This window comes from Eleutherodactylus coqui, chromosome 7 (assembly GCF_035609145.1).
Source record: "Eleutherodactylus coqui strain aEleCoq1 chromosome 7, aEleCoq1.hap1, whole genome shotgun sequence".
In the NCBI taxonomy this organism is placed as follows: domain Eukaryota; kingdom Metazoa; phylum Chordata; class Amphibia; order Anura; family Eleutherodactylidae; genus Eleutherodactylus; species Eleutherodactylus coqui.
Window position 1 is genome coordinate 184,763,661 of NC_089843.1, and position 22,050 is coordinate 184,785,710.

Below are 22,050 nucleotides of genomic sequence, written 5' to 3' on the forward strand. Positions count from 1 at the left end.
TAAACTTAAGTGGAGCTATGAAGGGGGTACTGTCACCTAAATGGGGCCACAACAGGATTGTAAACTTATGTTGGGCCACAGGCAGGAAAATTATCACCCCAGTGGGGCCACAGAAGGAGGACAGTATACTTAAGTAGGGCTACAGAGGAGCATGCTATACTTATGAGGAGCCTCAAAATGGAACACTATTACCTAAGTGGGGCCACAGATGGGGGACGGTATGAATATTGGTTTTCTGAACTAGACAACCTCTTTAATCTGCAATTCCTTTTTTCTTTTTACCCTCCCTGCATACACTGGACAAGCCTATTCAACCAGGGAGGAGCTGGTGAGGATCCAGCGGTCATGCTGCACATTGGGACCATTGAACAAATTAGAGGTCAATGGAGGGCCCTCAAAAATGATTTCAGGGACTTAGGGTCCAAGCTTAGGGTGAGGACCTCCAGGGTAGTTTTCTCGGAAATACTACCTGCACCTAAAGCCACACTAGAAAGGCAACAGGATCTTAGGGAGGTAAGCAAGTGGCTCCGGAGTTGGTGTAAGAAGGAGGGGTTTGGGCTCCTGGAGAACTGGGCTGACTTTGCTGTCGGGTACAGGCTCTACCGTAGGGACGGGCTGCATCTCAATGGGGAGGGTGCAGCTGTGCTAGGGGAGAAGATGGCTAGAAAGCTGGAGGAGTGTTTAAACTGGGGGGGGGGGGCAAAAAGAGAAACAAGGGAGTTGCCAGTGTAGCTAGTGACCTGGGTCTAAGTAATGGGAATGGGGGCTGAGCAGGGGGTGGGGTTAGTACAGTTAGAACTCACAGATCAGCCAATAGTACCATTAATAGCAAAATGAATTTAAAGAACAAAAACAACCATATAAGTCGTATGGCTATGAATGCAAGAAGTCTGATTGGCAAAGTTGGGTAGCTTAAAGCGTGAATGACTGATGAAAACTATGATATAGTTGGAATAACGGAAATATGGCTCGATGACAAGTGCGATCGGTCAGTGAATTTACAAGGTTACAATCTCTTCAGAAGAGACCAGAAAAGAGGAGGGGTCTGTACGTTAAATCGTACTTATTGCCAAGACTACGGGAGGATATAGGGGCAGGAGATGAACACGTGAAATCTCTGTGGGTAGAAATACAGGGAGGAAGAAATAATAAAATCCTGATAGGGGTTTTCTATAGGCCATCAAAAGCAACAGATGAAGCTGAAACCTTACTATTAAGGCAGATAGAAGAGGTGTCAAACCGCAACAAAGTAATTATCATTGGAGACTTTAATTATCCAGATATAATATGGGATAACGAGACCTGCAAATCTCACAAGGGTGATAAGTTCTTGAGAACAAGATAACTACCTTACCCAACTTGTGCTGGAACCAACTAGAGGGAGGGCCACTCTGGACTTCGTATTAACTAACATACAGGACCGAATAACGGGGGTACAGGTTGAAGAGCACTTGGGGAACTGTGACCACAATATAATTAACTTCCAGCTGTCATTCAATAAGAAGCCATATCAGGGAGCGACAAATAAACTAACCTTTAGTAAAGCAAAATTTGATAGGCTTAGAACTACTATCAGTAACATTAATGGGGACAGCATTTCCAAAAATATCAGTACATAGGACAAATTATAAAAGTTCAAAAGCATCCTAATCACCTCATGTGAGCAGTTCATTGCCTTTAAAAATAAAAGAAGTGCAAGTAAAAGGAAACCATTGTGGCTCGATAAGATGGTAAGGGAGGCAATAAACTAAAAAAAGAAAGCAGCGAAGAAGCGCTAAAATCATACAGGGAAGAAAACAAAATATGCAAAGAAAAGATCAAAATTGCTAAGGAGGAGGCAGAAAGATTGATCGCCAAAGTGAGCAAAAACAACCCTAAATTATTCTTCAATTATATTAACAGAGCACTGGCCCTTTAACAAATAATGCAGGAGAAATTATTGAAGATGATGGAGGGAAGGCAAACTTATCAAAACAGTTTCTTTTCAAGTGTACTCACGAACGAAAAGGAAATGTCACACGATGTGCAGGGGAATAAAATGAACCCCTCGCAAAATATTACATACCTAGCACAGGAGAAAGTGCGGAACCGGTTAAAGAGGATTAAAATCGATAAATCACCAGGCCCAGATGGAATATACCCAAGGGTTCTAAAGGAACTTTGTGATGTGATAGCTAGGCCGCTATTTCTAATATTTATGGATACTATCAAGACCGGGGTTGTACCACTAGATTGGCGCATTGCCAATGTAGTTCCAATATACAAAAAAGGGACCAAAAGAGAGCCTGGTAACTACAGGCCAGTAAGTCTCACTTCAGTAACTGGAAAAATTTTCGAGGGGATTCTGAGAGACGCCATCGATGAGCACCTCAAGGAAAACAACGGAATAACTCCTCACCAGCATGGGTTCATGAGGGGTCGATCATGTCAGACCAATCTGATCAGCTTCTATGATGAAATAAGTTCTAGGCTGGACCTGGGAGAGTCTATTGATCTCCTATATCTGGACTTCTCTAAAGCATTTGACACCGTGCCGCATAATAGCTTGATATACAAAATGAGGCACCTCGGATTGGGTGAAAATATGTGTATCTGGGTAAAGAATTGGCTCAGAGATAGAAAGCAGAGGGTGATAATAAATGGTTTGTACTCTGATTGGGCCACCGTCGCTAGTGGGGTGCCACAGGGTTCAGTATTAGGCCCCATTCTGTTCAATATATTTATCAATGACCCAATAGAGGGGCTGCACAGTAAAATATCAATATTTGCAGATGACACAAAATTATACAAGATAATTAATGCACCTGAGGACAATGTACGGCTACAAACGGACCTAGATAAGCTGGGGGTTTGGGCAGAAAAATGGCAAATGAAGTTCAATGTTGATAAATGTAAAGTTATGCACATGGGCAGGAGAAACGGATGTTACCAATATACACTACATGGGGTATTGCTAGGGAAAAGTGAGATGGAAAAAGACCTCGGGGTACTAGTGGATTGTAGATTTGACTGGAGTAACCAATGCCAGTCAGCTGCTGCAAAAGCAAATAAAGTCTTGGGGTGCATTAAAAGAGGTATAGGGGCGAGGGACGAGAACATTATCCTCCCACTATATAAGGCACTTGTCAGGCCCCACATGGAATACTGCGTACAGTTCTGGACACCGGTGCTCAGGAAGGATGTTACAGTGCTGGAGGGGGTTCAAAGAAGAGCAACTAAACTAATACATGGAATGACGGGACCGAAATACCCAGAGAGGCTATCAAAATTAGGATTATTTACTCTAGAAAAAAGACGGCTAAGGGGCGACCAAATAACTATGTATAAATACATGAGGCGATAATACAAGGATCTCTCCCATGATCTGTTTATACCCAGGACTGCGACGGTAACAAGAGGGCATCCTCTACGTCTAGAAGAAAGCAGGTTTCATCACCAACACAGAAAAGGGTTCTTTACTGTAAAAGCAGTGAGACTGTGGAACTCTCTGCCTGAGGACGTGGTGATGGCAAAATCCATAGAGGAATTTAAGGGGGGACTAGATGTCTTTCTAGAGCGGAAGGATATTACAGGATATAAATTTTAGGTGACCAGCGGGTTGTTGATCCGGGTCTTACAGACAGGTAGGAACTATTAGAGGTCGATCGAGGGATTAGTCTGACTGCCATTAGGGAGTCGGGAAGGAATTTTTTCCCCAAAAGGGCTATTTGGCTTCTGCTTCTGGAGGTTAAAACAGGCTGAACTAGATGGACATTGTCTTCATTTGGCCTAACATACTATGTTACTATATTATAAATGGCATATTTTGGCATTTGCCATTGATTACATTGGCCAAGAATAAAAGGTATACTGGTTTTTGGTTAGAGTAAAACGCTCTATGTGGAAAATTTACTAAGCATGGAATTTCCCACACTCGGCTTATAGTATAATTTTCCTTGACGCAAGGTGCGCAGAATACATGAAGAGATATACGCCTCTTCATGGATTAGGCGCATCTCAGCACCTCCGTGCGCCTTCTCAGAAATGCACGCCAGGTTCGACCTGTTGTACTTTTCTGGTATAATTTACTCCAGAGGCAAATTATACATAAATCTGTCGGTTCGGGTCAACCGAACCCCCTCTTGAAAGAGGCACGGTCAGTGCAGAATGAATATATCTTGAGTTAAAATGTGCTACTTTTTAAACACAGAAACGGACATAAAAACCATTATAAATATGCCCTTATGTATTTTGTGTGTTATATTTAGTTTTCCGCTATTTTATCAATTACTAATTTGTAATTACTTTTAACGTACACTATATTTATCCAGGGTAAGGAATGGTCACATGATAAAACTGCATTATTATTATACTAAAAGATGCCAGGCTGATCAAGCCTTGTTTCATTAATGACTGCAATCATGGAGCTGGACTAGAAATATAAATCAAGTGACAGAAGGGGGAATAAGATAAGCATTATCTAGTCTGGTTATCCAAACAGCTATAATAGTCATCCCACACAGTAAATATGCCCCCCCACCCACACACACACCCACACACACACACACACACACCCACACACACACACTGATTAATGCTGCTGTCTAGTTGCTTTCGAATATATTTTGAAAACAATTATAGCTCACATTTGCTAATTAGCATCAGAAGCAAAATTCAAGTAGTATGAGGTAAAATGTTCTAAGTCCAAGCTTCAGCACTAAGTAAGAGTCTACGGTGCTGCAGATTATCTGAAGATCCGACCATAAAGCTTCAGAGCGATGACTGCAGATTCATTTATGGCCATTATTCCTCTGCATCCATTTTTCCGTACGCGTTAAATCCTCGTATGGTGATATTGAAAGTGGCATTTCTAGGTCTGTATAGAACCGGTAGACGATCACATGATTTTCATACTTATGTGTCTGGACATTTCTACACTGCAAATAAGAAATTGTCATCTGCTATGATATCACAATTGGTATTAGAAAGAACTCATCACATTGAAAACATGGTCCATTCTGCAAGCAGCGCGGTATCGAGCAAGAGGAACTGAGCAGATCGATACAAAGATTTGTGGTAATTATTGCTTTAACCCCTTAGTGACCCTTCATATGCCTTTTTACAGCAGTCACTGAGGCGCCTTAAAGATGCATAATCGACTTCTAACAGCAATACAGGTTCAAGCCGGTAAGAGCCACTATAATGGCCAGGTGCGGAGAAATCTGCATTCCTAACCATTTAACCCCCTTCATGGGCTCGTGGCATAGCGATCGTGGCATGTAAGCCGGTGACGGGGGAGGATGCTCTCTCTGGTGCCCACCGGCACCCCACAATGCCAGATCACTAGATGTTGATGCGCTTTCTGTGGCAGCAGGAGGCCAAATAAATGCCTTCATGTTTGCCATGTAGTTCAACCTACCAGACCCTGCCTCTGGTAGAGTCCAATAGGCTAAAGGCATATGTGTAGTATACTGCATTACAGAAATACAGTGATCACATCTCCAAGTCTCTGTAGGGGCCTAAAAACTAGTGTAAACATTTTTTGATAAAGTTTAGTTTAAAAAAAAGTGTAAAATTACAAAAAAAGATTACCCCCTACAAAATACTTTTAATATAAACAAAAAAAAAATGAAAGCACACATAATAGGTATGGCCGTGCTCGTAATGAGCTGGACAATAAAAATATTTGGTTATTTATCCTACATGATGAACGGCGTAAAAAGTATTATGGTAAGCAGCCAATCTATACAATTTAAGGATCCATAAGAATGCTATATTGCATTCACCAATTACTAGGATGTTGTATTAGGTAGCCATGCACTTTACTCCCTGCTTATGAGTAGTCTTGTGTCTTCACCCATTTATACAATATACTCTCATTCATGACTTTCCATCTAATCTATATAGATTCAGAGGTCATGCTGTATAATGACATTTTACTGGTTCCAGTTGTAACTGTAGATATATAAACAGGCTACGAAATAGCAAAATATGCAACAACACAAAGGAAAGGGTGTAAATAAAGGGGCTGCCATATGGAGAGGCTGTGCCTTTTCTACATCTTCAGTTCTGCAGTCATCATTTTAAACTAGTGGAGTGTGAAGGGGAAGCTGCAGCTGCAATAAACATTATAAGCCCTAATCTATGACCGAAAGACAAAGCACCGTAATATGAAATAAAGAACAGAAAAAAATAACCAGCAAGATAACAGCAAACAAAGAGGAATACACATAAAATGTATCCATTCAAGTTATCTATATGTACATTATGTTGTACTTTACATTCTATTCTAGAATTTAGTTTAATACTGATATAATAAATTGTATCTCTAAATAATAAAAATGTATATTTTATTTCATCTGAACAATTGCAAAAATCATTTTAACTGTTAAATAAAACATAAACACAGGAAATCTTAATTATCTCAGCAAAACAAAAATGTGAAATATATAAGAAAGGTATTAAACATTAAAAGAATAAAATGTAAATAACCTTGATGATCTGCAGTTACATCTATAAACCCATAAAATACATAATGGTAAACTCAAAAAGCAGAGCCAAACAACATCCTAAAAAATAAGAAGATAATAAGGTATACATAAAATATAGACAAGTGTGTAATGTGAAAGAAAACATACTTGAAATGTGCAAGTATAAAAGTAAATCTTCCGTAACTCCATTATAAAATAGGCAGATTTATTTTATACTGTTATCAGTATGTGTTTGTTATTATGTACTAATACTAAATTGAACTTTTTCTATAGATGTATGTATAGGTATAGAAAAGGAGATATAATACGTCCTCACCTGATACATCCCCGGCTTATATAGGAGCCCCTTTTCCAGTTGGTCATGTTGGATTTTGCAGTTCCATATATTGTCCTCTGTAGGATATAAACCCTGCTTATTATAGAGGTCATTAGCTCTGTGTACACCGATAGGATACACCGAGGAGAAAAGCATGAAGGAGCAATAGATAATCTAGACCATCTCCCCTGCAGCAGCAAAACCCTTGTAAGCATCATTTGCAGTACAGTCAATGGTACCTTCAAGGACCACTGGCTGATGAGGAACGAAGCAAATCACTGAGTGAAAACTCCACCTCTCCATACCCCTGATTGGATGATGAGTACACCTGTAGAGACTAACAGCAATCTAAATGACTGCTAGAAATGTTTTATAGTAAATGTATCGTGAAATGCAATCTATTATAAGAGATACACATGATTTATGTTCAACTTTATTTTTTTGCAAAAAAATTTTTTTAATCATCCATGTCACTAAGTTAACCAAGGCGCCCCCCCCCCCCCCCAAAAACAATTACACGGACTACTGAAACATCACTATAGGCTAATACGATGTGTCATTTTTCAGCTCATTCTGGACAAAGTTTGCAGTCATCCAATTATTATCAGATTGCAGAAATACAATAAAAAGGTAACAAGGTAAAAAGGTAACACTATTGACCAGTTTTCATTCATTAATGAAAGTTATACATGCACTGACACCGAGAACGCCTCTGACAATGACACTGACAACAACTGACTAGTCATATCAAAGTTAAATGTCGGTGTCATTGTCAATGTCAAGGGTCATTCTCAGAGTCACCGGTATCATTATCAGAGTCAGTATCAAGTAGAAATGAGCAACCTTATAAAAAGTTTGCTTTGGCCGGCTCACCAAATTTCATTAAAAAATTCTGTTCAGTCCAAATTAGTTCCAACCGAGTCAGGAATTCAGGAAAAGACTATGGCAGTCCTTTGATGGATGTGACTCAGTGATTAGCATTGCTGCCTTTCAATGTTGGGGTGTTAGGTTCAAATCTCACCAAGGACAACATATTCATAGACTTTGTAAAACTCTATATACATGTTGTTCTCAGTCAGATTTGAACCTAATACTCCAGCACTGCAAGACATCAGTGCTAAGCACTCAGCCACCAGACAATAAAAACCAAACATACAAAAAAACACAAAGAGAACATACAAACTCCATATAGATGTTGTCCTTGGTCAGATTTGAACCTGAGCCTCCAGCACTGTAAGGCAGCAGTGCTAACCACTGAACCACTATGCTTCTTCTGCGTTCTTTCTTCACCATCCTACTCTAGAAGAGGAGAAGCAGAAACACAGGGAGACCATACAAACTCTATGCAGATGTTGATCTTGGGGCCCTGGCGCTGCTAGGCAACAGTGCTAACCACTGAACCACCAAGCCTCTTTTACATTCTTTCTCCTCCTGCTTCTTCCTCCGGAAGAGAAGAAGAAAAAGAGGAGGAGAATATGATCTTCTCTTCCTCCTCCACTTTCTTCTTCTTCTTCTCCTCTTCTTCTTCTTCTCCTTCTTCAGAAGAGTGAAGAGGAAGGAGGAGGAGGAGGAGGAGGAGGAGGAGGAGAAACAAAGAAGAAGCATGGTGGCTAACTCGCTAACACTGTTGCCTTACAGCAATGGGATCTTAGTTTCAAATTTGACTAAGGACAACATCTGCATGGAGTCTGTACATTCTCTTTGTGTTTCTTTTCTCCGTTCTCTTTCTACTCCACAGACAGAAAAAGAAGGATGGTGGCTCAGTGGTTAGCACTGGTACTTTGCAGCGCTTGAGTCCTAAGTTTAAACCTGATCAATGACAATATCTGCATGGAAATTGTATGTCCTCTTTGTGTTTCTTCTTGTTGTTTTCCTTTTCCTCAGAAGAAATGTGATGGCTTAGTGGTTAGCGCTATTGCCTTGTGGTGCTGGAGTCACAGGTTCAAATTGGACTGAGCACAACATCTGTATGGACTGTATGGAACTTTACAAAGTCCATGCAGATGCTGTTCTTGGTGAGATTTGATCTTAGGATCCCAAAGTGGCAGTGCCAACAACTCTGCCACATCCACTTAACCTCCTTAGGCCCAAGGTTCACATGGCTTCAAGCCGTGAGGCCAGCCGCGAAATGGTACTACCATACGCAGTGCACTTTTTTCTGTTCATATTACATTCCCTGTATAAGTGACTGAGAGGGACTGAACGATTGCTGTTTAAAATAAATGATAAATGAACAAGCCAACGATGGGTTTTATGCTTGCATAAAATGAATGACAATCAAAAAGTGAATATCGTTCGTCATTCAGTTATTGGCTCATGTATAGACTGAATGATTAGTGTTCACATTAACTCGTTAGAACAATCTTTTGATCGATTATTTGCTCCGTCTAAAAGCACCTTAAGTGCAATCAGGAATGTTTTGTAAAAGGGTGAATGTTAGACCAGCCGGCCACCTTGCATATCTGTTCCACTGAAACTTTAACACGCTCAGCCCAAGAAGATGAGACAGCCCACATAGAATGAGCTGTAAAACTCTCCAGAAGGAATATAACTTGAGCCTTATATGCCTCCCTGATTGCCATTCTAATCCATCTAGCAATGAAGTTTTTTGAGGCTGCCTTCCCTCTATTTGGATTTGAATTGAATGCATAGGCTATTATCCCTCAGAAGCATCTAAATAGGCCAGCATCTAACTTACAACAGCACTCTTTATCGTTTCTAGATTCTGACAAAAGGAAGGTAAAATTATTTCCTTTCTCTTTGTAATGTGGAAACCACCTTGGAAAGGAATGAGAGATCAAGTCTAGGAATTATTCTTTCTTCTAAAACTGATAAATAGGGATCTCTGCAAGAAAGAGTCTGAATCTCAATAACCCTTCTAGCTGATGTAATTGCAAACCAGGGATATAACATTCAGGGTGAGAAACCTCAAAGATAAGGACTCTATAGGTTCAAAGAGGGAACTGAAGACTGTTTAGTACTAGGTTAAGATCCCAAGAGGGAACTGATCTAATAAAAGGCTGAAGCCTATCTGCTCCCTTGAGAAATCTCCAGATCCATCTATGCTCTGCTAGATGGACATAAAAAAAAACAAGCGCTAAAAGCAGAAAACTGCACCTTACAGGTTCTAGGAATCAACCGCTTCTCTAGATCTGCTGGAAGAAAGTCTAGTATCATAGGAAGGCTACGATTGTACAGATCAAGCTGATCTGAGCCACACCAAGAACAAAATCTCTTCCATATTCTAGCATAAATAGAAGTAACAAATTTATGACTCTCAAAGAATGGTTATTACCTTACTAGAGACCCTGATCTAAGAGTCTCTATTTTTCAGCATCCATGCCATCAATTTTAACATCTTGACCCCATTTGGCCTGGGGCTAGATGTTCCTGTCTGGGAGTTAGAGGAATAGGGTCTTGGATTGAGAAAGATATCAATAGCGGGAACTGAGGCCACTTTGTCCATGATGCTGCAATGAGGGTCACTGCAGCACTGCTCTCTTGGATCTTCCACAATGCTTGGGGAATAAGAGGCAGTGGGGGAGAAGGCATATGCTAGGTCCATAGTTCCCTTTTGTGTGTAAGGTCGCTTTCTGCTGCTCTCATATGGTTCCGGGCAGCTTCAAGCTTCTCTGCTCTCCCTGTCTGCTTTCATCCAGCACTGAAAGGGTTAACCAGCTCTCTGTCTCTCAGCTCACCTGTGGTGTTAAACAGGTGTTACTCCGCTATTTAAGCTGAGCTGTGGCACTTCCCCTTGGCCTCAGAATTGGTGTGCGTTAGGTTCTGACACTCAGCTTTCTTTGGTCACATTCAGTCTGTTCTGTAGCTCTGTCTATGCCTTCTCAGTTCTGTCCTGCAGTCTGGGTTCTGTCTTTATTCCTGCCTCTGAGTTCTGTCGGTATTCCTGAATCTGAGATCATTCGAAATTCCTGGCTGCAGTCCCTCTACCCGAGGAGTCCGCTACCGACCACTCCCGAATAGGTCTCAGCTTAGTTGGTTGGTTGGTCCAGTCTATCCACATTCCGTAAATCTGTAACATTGTGAGAGGCCATCTAAGCCTGCTGGGTTGTTCCCTAACTCTAGTGAAAATAATGTTTGGCATTTTGCATTTCTCCTGAATTAAAATCTGTCTACGTGAGCCTGTCTCCATTGTTTTATGATGAAGACCTCACAGTTTAGCGACTACTCTCCTGGTTCTAGCCTCTGCCGACTCAAGAAGTCCGCTTTTCTATTCTAGGAGCCCCTTAAATGTACAGCTGTAAAGGACATCACTTTTTTTCCACCCAGGAGAAGATTCTTTCCACAAGTTTTTGATGTTGAGAATGTTTGGTACCACCTTGATGGCAAATAAAGGACATTGCCGTTATATTATCAGAAAAGAGCTTAGCATGCCTTCCCCTTACTAATTCCTTTGCCTGTGTGTCTCCCATGTTGCTCTTAATTCCCTAAAATTTGAGAATTAGCATCTGACATAAGCCGACCAAGAGCCCTAAAATACCTGGTCCACAACCTGCACTCTCCAGCCTGTTCGGCTTGTATCTGTAGAGACTGATTCAAAAGGGTAATGGAACCACTGTAGCCCCTTCCTAAGGTTAGAAGGTGATATTCAGCAGGCAAGGGAATCTTTTAACTTGATGGGATAACTTAATCTAACTATCTATAGAAAATGGATTCCTATCCCGTGAAGACAGTATCAAATTTTGCAAGGGTCTGAAATAAAGGAACCATATGTATACACAAAGTAATCTGTCCCAGAATTCTCATTGCTTCCTATATTGTAAATTTCTGTCTTCCTCGGAATGCGCTTACAGGCTGGATAATGCTTTCCTCCTTAGTCTGACCAAGCAAAGAAGAACCAAGTTCTGAATCAAGGAAAACTCCTAGGAAGATTTTCTAGGCTCTTAAAATGAGACTGGATTTCTGAAAGTTAATAATCTGGTCAAATCTAGAGAGAAGATCCATTGTCTGTTTCAGTGGACTATACATGGTCTCCGGTGTATTACATACAACCAGGAAATCATGGAGGTGTTGGATAATGGTTTTCCTATTCTCTCTAAGATAAGCCACCAGCTTAATAACCACTTTAGTAAATTGCCTAGGAGAGGTAGAAATCTTTGATTTGCTTCTAACGACAAACCTAAGGTATTTCGGATATATTGGCTCTATAGGGATGTTATGCATGTTTAAAAGGTCAATTGTGCACATAACAATCCTTATTAATGAACGGAATTGTAGATTTAATGGTCTCCATTTTAAATCTATGATAAATGTTATATTGAGAGGTTTCAAACTAATAGTTCTAGAGAAACCATAAGGCTTACTACCTAAAAATAATGTAGAATAATAGCTTAATTAACAGTCATCCTTGAGAACTGGAATAACCACACCCATGGTTAATAGGTCTTGGATACCTTCTAATCTTTTCTGAAGAAAGGAAAACTGAGAGGGTGATATTTGAAATCTTCTGGGAGAGTTCTGTAAATTCACATACAGAGAAAATGGTCTGTAAAAACCCAAGGTTTTTTGGTTACCTATCTCCAGTAATCCAGGGATAGAGATAGTCGTGCTCCCCTCCCTTCCGTCCCGAAAGCCCAAAGTCATTGTCTGGACTCTGGCTGTATTGGATTGAGAAGACGACCATCTTCCCAATTTACCTTTGCCTCTCTGCTCTTTGGGCTGAAATCTAGGTTTATAAAAGGATAGATTTATTTTGAATTGTCTATCCTCTGGAAATACCTCATTCCTATCAGTTGATTGCTCAAAGATTTTGTCCAGTTCAGAACCAAACACATAACCACTCTGAAAGGGGATTGAGCAAAGTTTGCTCTTAGAAGCCATGTCTCCGGCCCATGACTTCAGCGATAACCTTCTTCTGAGTAACCTAACACAGCAGTCTTAGCTCCAAAATGTACTGTCTCAGCAGAAGCGTCTGCTGTAAACCCCGTGGCCATCTTGAACAACCTCAGACATTCAATTATATTCTCTGAGGTGTTTTTTTCTGCCTTAGATGGTTATCTAATTGAATGAGCTATATCTACATGGAATTAAGACTGGGGTAGCAGTAATCTTTTTTTCTCAAGGATACTGGAGACCTTAAAGAACTCAGAGAAAGTTAGCAGAGATGGCTGGATGGAGATGTGAACACCTGGGAGAGTGAAGGAGTGGGCCATCACACAGAATGGACGGTCCCTGCCTTTTGATTTGCAGGCCTCAACAATGATGAACGAAATCCAATGCGTTATGCAGGTCTTGAATGCTGCCAGGTTCCCCCCCAAGACACTCAGGAAGCACAAAGAAGGAATCTGATCAGTGGAAAGAGGTAGTCTGGAAAAGGTAAATCTGCAATGCCCAGACTACATCCAGTTTATGAAGGGAACATTCCCTCAGGTAGGAGGTTGAAACTAAAAGAAGGAAAAACAACACTCTTCATTAATGTGAAAAGCTGAGACCACCTTTGTCAAGAAAGATAGGGCTGGGCAGAGTAGGACTTCTTCCAAATCCACCTTCACAGTGATTAATCAAGACAAACAGGCTGCCAAATCTAAGACCTAACAAATGGAGGAAATAGCCTTAAAAAAGGCTAACTTCCAGAAGAGGAAGCGAATGAAGGTGCTGATCAACACTTGCCCTTAAAGAGAAAGAAGGCTCAGGCTTGCTTGAAGGAAGAAAAGAAAGCAGTTAAAGTAAATAAAAATGCACTGGCAGAACATGGTGCTCATCACACTAGAGAAAACTTGATCTCAAACTCCTGTGAGACCGGAGTAGAAGGCCGCTTTCACACCTTAAGAATAAGCCTGAATGACTTTTTATGCGAAAGAATATGCCCTTAGGATGGAGGCTTCAACAGGTATGCCATTAAACATAGATGTTAAACTAAGGTGGAAAAGAGGTCCCTGGGAAAGAAGATCCTGCCAGAGAGCAACAAAGTCAAATGTACCATGCTCAGTTAAAGAGTCTGCGGTGATGCGGAGAACTATGATGCTGTTTTTTTTACTTTCTTGAGTTCCCACTTGGAAGAAGACGCAGGTGGAAAAATGTAAAGCCGCACAAACTGACTCCATGGAACGCTTAGTATATGTGGCCAATCTAGTGTTTAGGATACAAAACTGGGCAGCTCGTGATTCAATCTGGAGGCCATGAGATCTATTATCTGTCTGGAGACCCCCCCATTTGATCGAAGATGTCTGGATAGAGGGCTCAGTCTCCTAGATGGATGGGTTCATGGCTGAGAAAATTATCCAGTTTACTCCCAGAATGTGTACTGCCAAAAGAGCTGGAACATGGTATTCTGCACAAACTAGGGGCTTAGCCACTTTCACCAAGGCTACAGAGCAGCATGTCCTCACCTGATGATTCAAGTATGTAACAGCTATTACATTGTCTGTTTGGACTCTGATGGAACACCCTACTAGTTGATGAGTCTGGTATTAAACAACAATGCCTGTATTTTAAGAACATTAAACGGAAGGGAGGGCTCCTGCGAAACCCACTCCTTTACACTATGAGCTGTTGAAGGCCTCCCCACTCAAAGGCTGTTTGTACGTGTTCGCCAAAGAGCGAGCTCATCTGGAAAATTTCATTTTGTTAGTCTCACTGAATTCAGAATGAGAACGGAGAACCTTTGGTGAGCATCTAGGCTGAGGAAACCCACCTCTTGCGAGGTAAAGGAATCCTGATCCTGCAGGTGTACAGTTTTCCTTGAGGGCCACAATAAGGCTGTTAATGGTAGAGGACTTTGGATGACTGATCCTCATCCAGGAAAGTCAGAATCAAAAAGTTTCACTTCTGAGTTGTCCTTAGAGGGAAAATCCAATCAGGGCTTCTGGGGAGGAGGGGATGTAAATGAAGTAAGGGGTCATAGATCTTTGGCGAGTTTGAGATATGGCCCTTTTGTAGTCTACTGCACAATCGGTGTGCGGGAGGAGACTTTGCATGGGCCAAGGGAGCAGGTGGACCTTGTATTGGCAAACAACCGAGTATGTCAACAATGGACTATGATACCATAGCGAGGTCAGTCTGCCAAAAATATGAGATTGGGCCCATTCCTGTTCAGGACTCCTAGTGGATTGAGTGGAGGGTGCCTCTAGTCGCTAACTGTCCCAGAAACATAGCGCAGAGGAACCCTTGACTGGCCCCATGGAAACTTACTCTTGTGATGAGGACAGGCAAAATGTGTAGTTAAAGTTGAATGCTGCTGAAGAGCCTTACTTCCTGCTTCTGACAGTGACTTCCCCAACTACATGCCTCTATGCAAAGGGGAGGACTGCAGTACATGGAGATGGGTTGTGTGGAGTCCCTAGAGAAAAGACTATCCATTCAAAACACAGGATAAAGATTAATTCAATGCTGGTTGTCTGCTGTGGAAACTGCCTGGAAGGGGGTCAAATGGTTGCTGCTGAAGGTGGTCACATGACCAGAAGGCTGGCTGCATTGGGAGCCAATAGGGTGGCAGAACAAGGGTGCATTTTATGGATAGTGGTGGGAGAGATTAAAACCTCACTATGTTCACACTAACCAGAGGTCCTGACCCCTTATAGCGAGCTGTGTAGGAGAAGAGTACATCATGCTGATTGGAATGTCAGACAAAGAAAGAGTGCCACCAATGAAAGCCTGGTGTCTTGGAGAGGTAGAGTATCTCTAGAGCCAAAAGGGATCAACAACAACATAGGTTCTGCAAGACCATCAAGGTGGTTGGACAGGAGGGACTAAAAGGTGCTTTATACATACTTTTCAAGTAGGAGCAGCCCCAGGCTCTTAGGACTGCAGCAGGATTAATCAGGTGCAGGGAAACAGGAAAGAACAGAGGAGCTTGGTCAAATCCATGGTTGGCAAGTTACACTGCAAGCAGGTACCTTTTTAGAGGTAAAAAAAATACTGGGATTACTTCCTCCTTAGTGGGGGAAGCAAAGTTATTAAGGTTAACCTGTATTCCAAGATTGACAGTTAGAGAATGGATTTGCTGAATATTTTAGAAACTACCTTACGCCAAACAGATTTAGCTGACCATCTGCACATCTGCGGAAGAGGTATAGCTGATGCAAGGAGTTAATGCTTTTTTGCTTAGTATCCAACTCCCAAGGGCAGCAGCTTTACCCAAAGTATCATCTGTGTTTGCCAGTGACAGACAAGAAACTGTTACATTGGAATCTATCAGCACCACTATTAAAAGCAGGGGTACTTGACTAGTTTTGGTAAAGGCCCACTTATCCAGGTCTTTGGTCATTTGAAGGTCTGGCTGAAAATTAAACCGTTAGAAGGTAGAACTAGTTACATAAAAGATATAGCATTGGTCATTAAAAAAAAGCAAAACAAAAACATTAGACCCCAAAACTCAATCACACATCCTATATACATAAGGGCCGATAGAGAAAGCACTAGGGATTGACTCTTGGTAAATCAGTCTATTATAACCCCTTAAAACTATATGACATAAGGTTACATCATGGCAGTGAGATACTTAACGCACCAGGGCATAAATTTAAGTCATGTGGCTGTTGCAGGATCAGAAGCTGAGCCCGCACCATCTTGCAGTGGGAACCGCAACATTAATGTTCGCTTTTAACCTTCATGCGTACTCCCTCTGACATCAGACCCCCAGAGTGTAATCATGAAGGGCCGATGGGTTGCCATGGCAAAAGAACACCATATACTGGCATCCTGGCTTGAAATAGTCTATGATGGCTATTACAAGCGATAAGGCATTGATCATAGCCGTTATGGTTTAGGTTCCCTACAGGAAGGAGGGTGAAAAAAAAAATGCTTATTTTCTTCATTTTTCTTGCCAAAAAACGCAATAAGAGTGATATGTAACCGAAAATGGTACCAATAAAAACTACAGCGTGTCATGCAACAAACAATCCCTAAGAGTTCTGCCCAAGCAAAAGAAAAAAAAATTAAAGTTATAGGACCTGGAATGCAGCGATGTAGAAAAAAGTAGGTTTTTGGTTTTTTTTCCACAAAAAAACCCCAAAGAATTTTTGGTATTTTCGTCATCACACCGACGCACTGAAAAAAAAAAAAAAGGCATTCGTGGGGGAATCAATACTCACCTAGCTGGCGCTATCCGAGTCCCTAACTCTGCTCTCCAGAGCTCCTAGCACTTGTTATCGCCGACAGAGGATCTTTTGCTAGTGATGGGGTTTGAAGCCCCTGCCTTCAGCAAGAGATTGCTCCGATTGGCTGAGCACCACTGAGTGTCAGCAGGCTCAGCCAATCACAGCCAGTGCTGGATGCACCAATCAGAGCAATCTCTCGCTGTCACAAGCAATAGATGCTTTGTCGGCTTGACAAATGGCTGGCAGCCTGCCAGGAGCTCCGGAGAAGAGAGTCAGGGACCCCGACGAAGCCACATAGGCGAGCATTTATTTATTTAGGTAGTGCAGCTAGCACTTGCATTTAGCGCTACCAAAAACGTGGTACAAGTTCAAAAGCCAAAGATGGAACTTGCATCGTTGTCCAAGCGCAGCGTTGACGCTTGTGTGAACAGCCCCATTGAAATGAATGGGAGCGTTCTACAACGTTCAGCACAGCGCTGAAAAGGCAGCACTAAACGCTGTACAAAAATGCCTGCGTGAGGGAGGCCTTAGTTTTACAATATAGTATATATTTGCCTAAAAATGGTACAAATAAAAACTGCAGTTTGTCACACCAAAAGCAAGCCCTCATACGGCCACATCGACAGAAAAATTAAAATAAAAAAAGCTATGGTTTTTGAGTAGTGGAGATGAAAATGCTCCAAAAAATCATTGCGTCCTTATGCCCAAAATAGGCAGTGTCCTTAAGGGGTTAATGTACATACCGTGTTTCCCCAAAAATAAGACAGTGTCTTATATAAATTTTTGTTTAAAAAGGTTTAACTTTTTTACATGTATAGCTGCCTGGACACTATTTAAATTGACTTTTTAAATTAACCGTTAGCAGGGCTTAATTTTGGAGTAGGGCTTATATTTCAAGCATCCTCAAAAAGCCTGAAAAATCATTTTGCATCCTCAAATTCTGGAAAATCATGCTGTGTCTTATTTTCTGGGTATGTCTTATTTTCAGGAAAACAGGGTATATACTTTGGTGTCACTGGATGTGCAAACAATTTGTGTATGCCAAGGTTATTTTTACGGCAGCATTAGGAGAGTATTGAATAAGCAACTCTGTTCACATAAAAGCCATTTCCATTTTTATAGGAACAGACAGCAAACGGGATGGATTCTTTTTTCCCTCCATTGCTCTAAGATGGATCAGTCAGGTTTCTGGCTGTATCTTTTTTTTCCATCTAATACCACAAGTGTGTTACACTCGTCTGTCAAAATAAAAAAAGCTTAAAAGAAAAGCTGTAACGCACAGCGCCTAAACTCACCACTAGATTGTCAAATTAACTGACCTCAAATTGTCACCATTATTATGGCAGGAATGCAGCATTTAACTGGGGTATTTGATCAATGAACAGCTTATTTAAGACTAGAGATGAGCGAGCATACTCGCTAAGGACAATTACTCGATCGAGCATTGTCCTTAGTGAGTATCTCCCCGCTCGGAAGAAAAGGTTCGGCTGCCGGCGCGGGTGAGTTGCGGGAGTGAGCAGGGGGGAGCGGGAAGGGGGGGTGAAGGAGAGAGCGATCTCCCCTCCATTCCTCCCCGCTCTCCCCCGCCGCCGGCAGCCGAATCTTTTCTTCCGAGCGGGCAGGTACTCGCCAAGGGCAATGCTCGATCGAGTAATTGCCCTTAGCGAGTATGCTTGCTCATCTCTATTTAAGACATTAAAGAATGCAATGGTCTCCTAAATTTACCCCTAAAGGGGGTGGGGGGTATATTAACAGGCATACTTCTAACTAAATAGGACTGTAAATTGTACATTGAATATAGGTATTAATTGAGCACTATGTAAGGTCATATGGGGTGGCAGCATTATTGGTAACTACAGTTGCATTCCTCATGTTAGATGTCACTCATTGCCAAATGTGGAGGGCTCACCTCAATTTCTTACCTTTCTTAATACTTACAATAGATTAGTGATTGTTCTGTGCATGAATTGGTAAAAAAAAGATGAAATAAAGGCCAACCTAGATGGTACGTGCAGTCTTTTTTGTCAATTTTTTATGTTTCTACTTAACTTTGCTAAAGATCGCAAGTCATAGCCTTGGAGGACACTTGGTTCAAACATCATTACCCCCCCCCCCCCCCCCTGTACACAGTTTGGAAAACTTAAAAAAAAAAACTAAAAAAGACCAAAAACACAATTACAATTCTTCAAATCCTTCAAAATTGAATTAGGGAGATCAGCCATGCTGTAGACATCAGTAGTTTATTGTCAAATGTTTTAGTTTCAACACATTCAAAATATGGAAACTGAAGTAAAAATACTATCCAAAAGGACTAGAGATTCTACCGGCATAATGTTTAACACATTACAGCAATAAAGATGGGGAAAAAAATCCTAAATTATTCACCACTGTCCTCTACAGCTAGGTAATCATACTACGCCAATTGTGCTGAAACAGAAGTGCAATGATAGGTTACTACAATAAACCAACTGCCCAACACAATGAAAGGGGAAAATGCAACAATGTTGGATGAGGTACATTTACTGAGAGATTAAGACAATAACACTTAAATGTACACAGTAAAGTAGGTGAACAGTCACCAAGTAAACATTTCAGATGTATAAGGTTTATTCAAGGTATTCAAATATGAAGCAGACTTGAAAGCTTAATGGCTCTGATGCTCCTCTAGTACAGTATGTTATACTGAGTCCCGTTCTATTTGCCGATAGACAGTTCTGGTTGTGACAGGGGGTTGAACAATAAAAAACACAAAAAAAGAACTTTAAAGGAAAGAAGAAAAAAAAACCAACAAAGAAAAAAAACGAACTGCTGGCAAACTTTCCCATGATACATTGGAATGACATGAAAAACCAGTCCAAGCTTTGCTGTATACTAGGGAATTCAAGTACAATACTTCCAGGTAACAGATTGCAAATGTAAAACTTTTATAACACAAAATATATATATGTATATATATAAAATTATAACCATGAGAAATCTGTGTCTCAGAAATGTATGAAATAGTGCAAGACTTGCTATCAAAAACAGAAGACCTCAAGTGACAAAGTAAAAAGGGAGAAAGGGGGGGGGGGGGGGGGGACAAAAACACAAACCTGACATATGCAAGAGTCTGATTTTGCCTAGTGGACTGGAAAAATACCTTTGTGCACAATCATTAGTTTCAAGAGGCTCAGCAAACAGTTGCATAAGTCAAAAGCAGCATGTTACTCCATGTGCATTTTTCCTTTTTTGCTAGTATGGATTCGTAATGTTTCCTGCGCTTCCAGAGGCAGCTTTAAGTGTTCACACTTTCTCTTTCAAAGTCATCACTGAACATCACTATACCGGGTTGGCGTCTTCAGCTACATCAATCGTTTATTATGGAATGTATGGTTATAGGCAGGTGGCTGTCCAAAATCTGTGCAATCCCACAATTTCCACTTGAAGACGTGTGCATCGAAGGAGCAAATGGAAAAAGTAGAAAAATCTCTGAGGTTATGAGAACTGCATTTCAGGACAGTTTCTTCCATAGTTGTACAAATTTGAAGAAAAAAAAAAAAACAAGAAGTGTGAAAAATGAAATAGTTTACAAAATGACCCTGTATTAGAATATAAAGTGCATACACTTAGAGCTGCTGTTCGATTAAAGGAGCACAGACACAATTCCTCTGCTTCCAAGTACGATAGGACGCAGAGTGGTTAACAGAAATGTGCAACTGGACATTTGCAGGGCACCATTTACAGATCATCCACTTTAGATGCACTTATGGGAGTTACAATTTGGGCTTTAAGAGACATGACCATAGTCCTTCTCGTACACGCTGTAGCCCCCAACTATTGGTAACTGTATACCAATGGTAGTTACGGTGGAAGAATAACAAAAAAGTAAAATTAAACAAACAAAAAAAAGTCTACTGATGTACACATACTGCAGTTTGGTTAGGCAGATTCTTGAATGTACTGAAGCAGTTTGGCTTTGCAGCACAGTAAATCATTCACTGTACAAAATCACCAGCAAGGACTGGAATGATGTATTCATAGAAGGCACCATCATGCTTATTACATTACCAGAGAACTAAATACAATTGAGTACACTTTGTTATGTTGTTTCACTGTACAAAGCAGGAAAAAAAGGGCTTGCCGGGCAGGCTGAAGTCACGTGAACAGCCTGCCGTCTCGTAGCACAGAAGGGCAAGTGCAAGAATTCTTCATTATGAAACATTGGACTACTTCTGACCGTACCCTCTGAAGGTGGGTTAGGGTTAAGTTCGGAATTAAATTACACCCCAGAGGACTAACTTTTTGATATGCACAGCACAGGTTCTTTGTGGCAACAGACCAAACTGCCATCACCTCACAAAAAAACTTTTATTCTGTGTTCGTGGTAGAAGCTCTTTTGTGGGTGGTAGTAATTAACTGTTCGTTCCTTCACTGACACAGGTTACTAACGGGGAGGGAGGACACACTGCACTACTTTTGTTTCCAATAAAGAAACTATAATACTTGCAAAGTGCAACAGAACTATTAGGACATGGGCCTCCAGTGTCCTTGGAAATACTTGCAGTGCTAACGGTCATCTCAGTCACTGAGTCGGGAATGTATAAATTAACATTTTAAATTTCTGTTGAAATCGGCAAAAAAGAAAAACTTCATTTCAATTGAAAAACTGCAAACAAAAAGATGTTTTCACATCAAAGAACTTATGGGGAAGAAAAGGGGAGAAAAAAAAGGCTGTGTCACATTCCAAAGCTAAAAATTAACAAGAATGCAAACACGACGAATAATGTACCACTGTAGGTTTGACTTTGTGTTAATGACTGATTTCAGCGACGTTGGCCAGTAAAGCGGCCCTCCATAGGAGCGGCTCCTCTGCCCGTATTCAGCTTTTGTGCCATTCCACCTCGTGGAGGAGGGCCCCTTCCATCTCTATCACGCATCATCCCGCCACTGATGATTCCACGGGGTCCTCCTGGACCGCGGTCATTGCGACGTACATCTCGGCGATCATCGCCGCCTCGAGTTTCTCTTTCACGGGCAGCTCTAGTTTTCTTTTCTTCAACATTCAGCCGAACTTCACCACGGAACATAATTGGCTACAAAAGAGAAGAGAATAAAAACTACATTAAAATTCTACAGACAGGTGTGGCTTGTTTCTGTCAAGACAATTTAGTTCATGTGTGTTGTGGTATTCAGTGTACTTGGGAAAGGGTCTGTTGCCCTGCAGGCTCGG

At 41.2% G+C, this 22,050-nt stretch overlaps 2 protein-coding genes across 4 annotated transcripts in view; both read right to left on the bottom strand.

The window, feature by feature from the left end:
• MTHFD2L (methylenetetrahydrofolate dehydrogenase (NADP+ dependent) 2 like) overlaps positions 1-7,005 on the bottom strand; it is a 69,779-nt gene extending 62,774 nt beyond the window's left edge. The window contains exon 1 of the mRNA XM_066574084.1: positions 6,787-7,005. Within this exon, the coding sequence (XP_066430181.1) occupies positions 6,787-7,004 (218 nt within the window). The 5' untranslated portion in view covers position 7,005. The remainder of the gene's footprint in view (positions 1-6,786) is intronic.
• Positions 7,006-19,067: 12,062 nt separating this feature from the next.
• G3BP2 (G3BP stress granule assembly factor 2) overlaps positions 19,068-22,050 on the bottom strand; it is a 37,441-nt gene continuing 34,458 nt past the window's right edge. For 2 of the 3 annotated variants that reach the window (XR_010785837.1, XR_010785838.1), the window contains exon 2: positions 21,795-21,913. Coding sequence is in view for 1 of the 3 variants with exons in the window: in XM_066574085.1 (XP_066430182.1) it covers positions 21,644-21,913 (270 nt within the window). In the remaining 2 variants the exon portion in view is untranslated. Of the gene's footprint in view, positions 21,914-22,050 lie in introns of all 3 variants that reach the window. The other variant, XM_066574085.1, reaches the window with a different exon arrangement.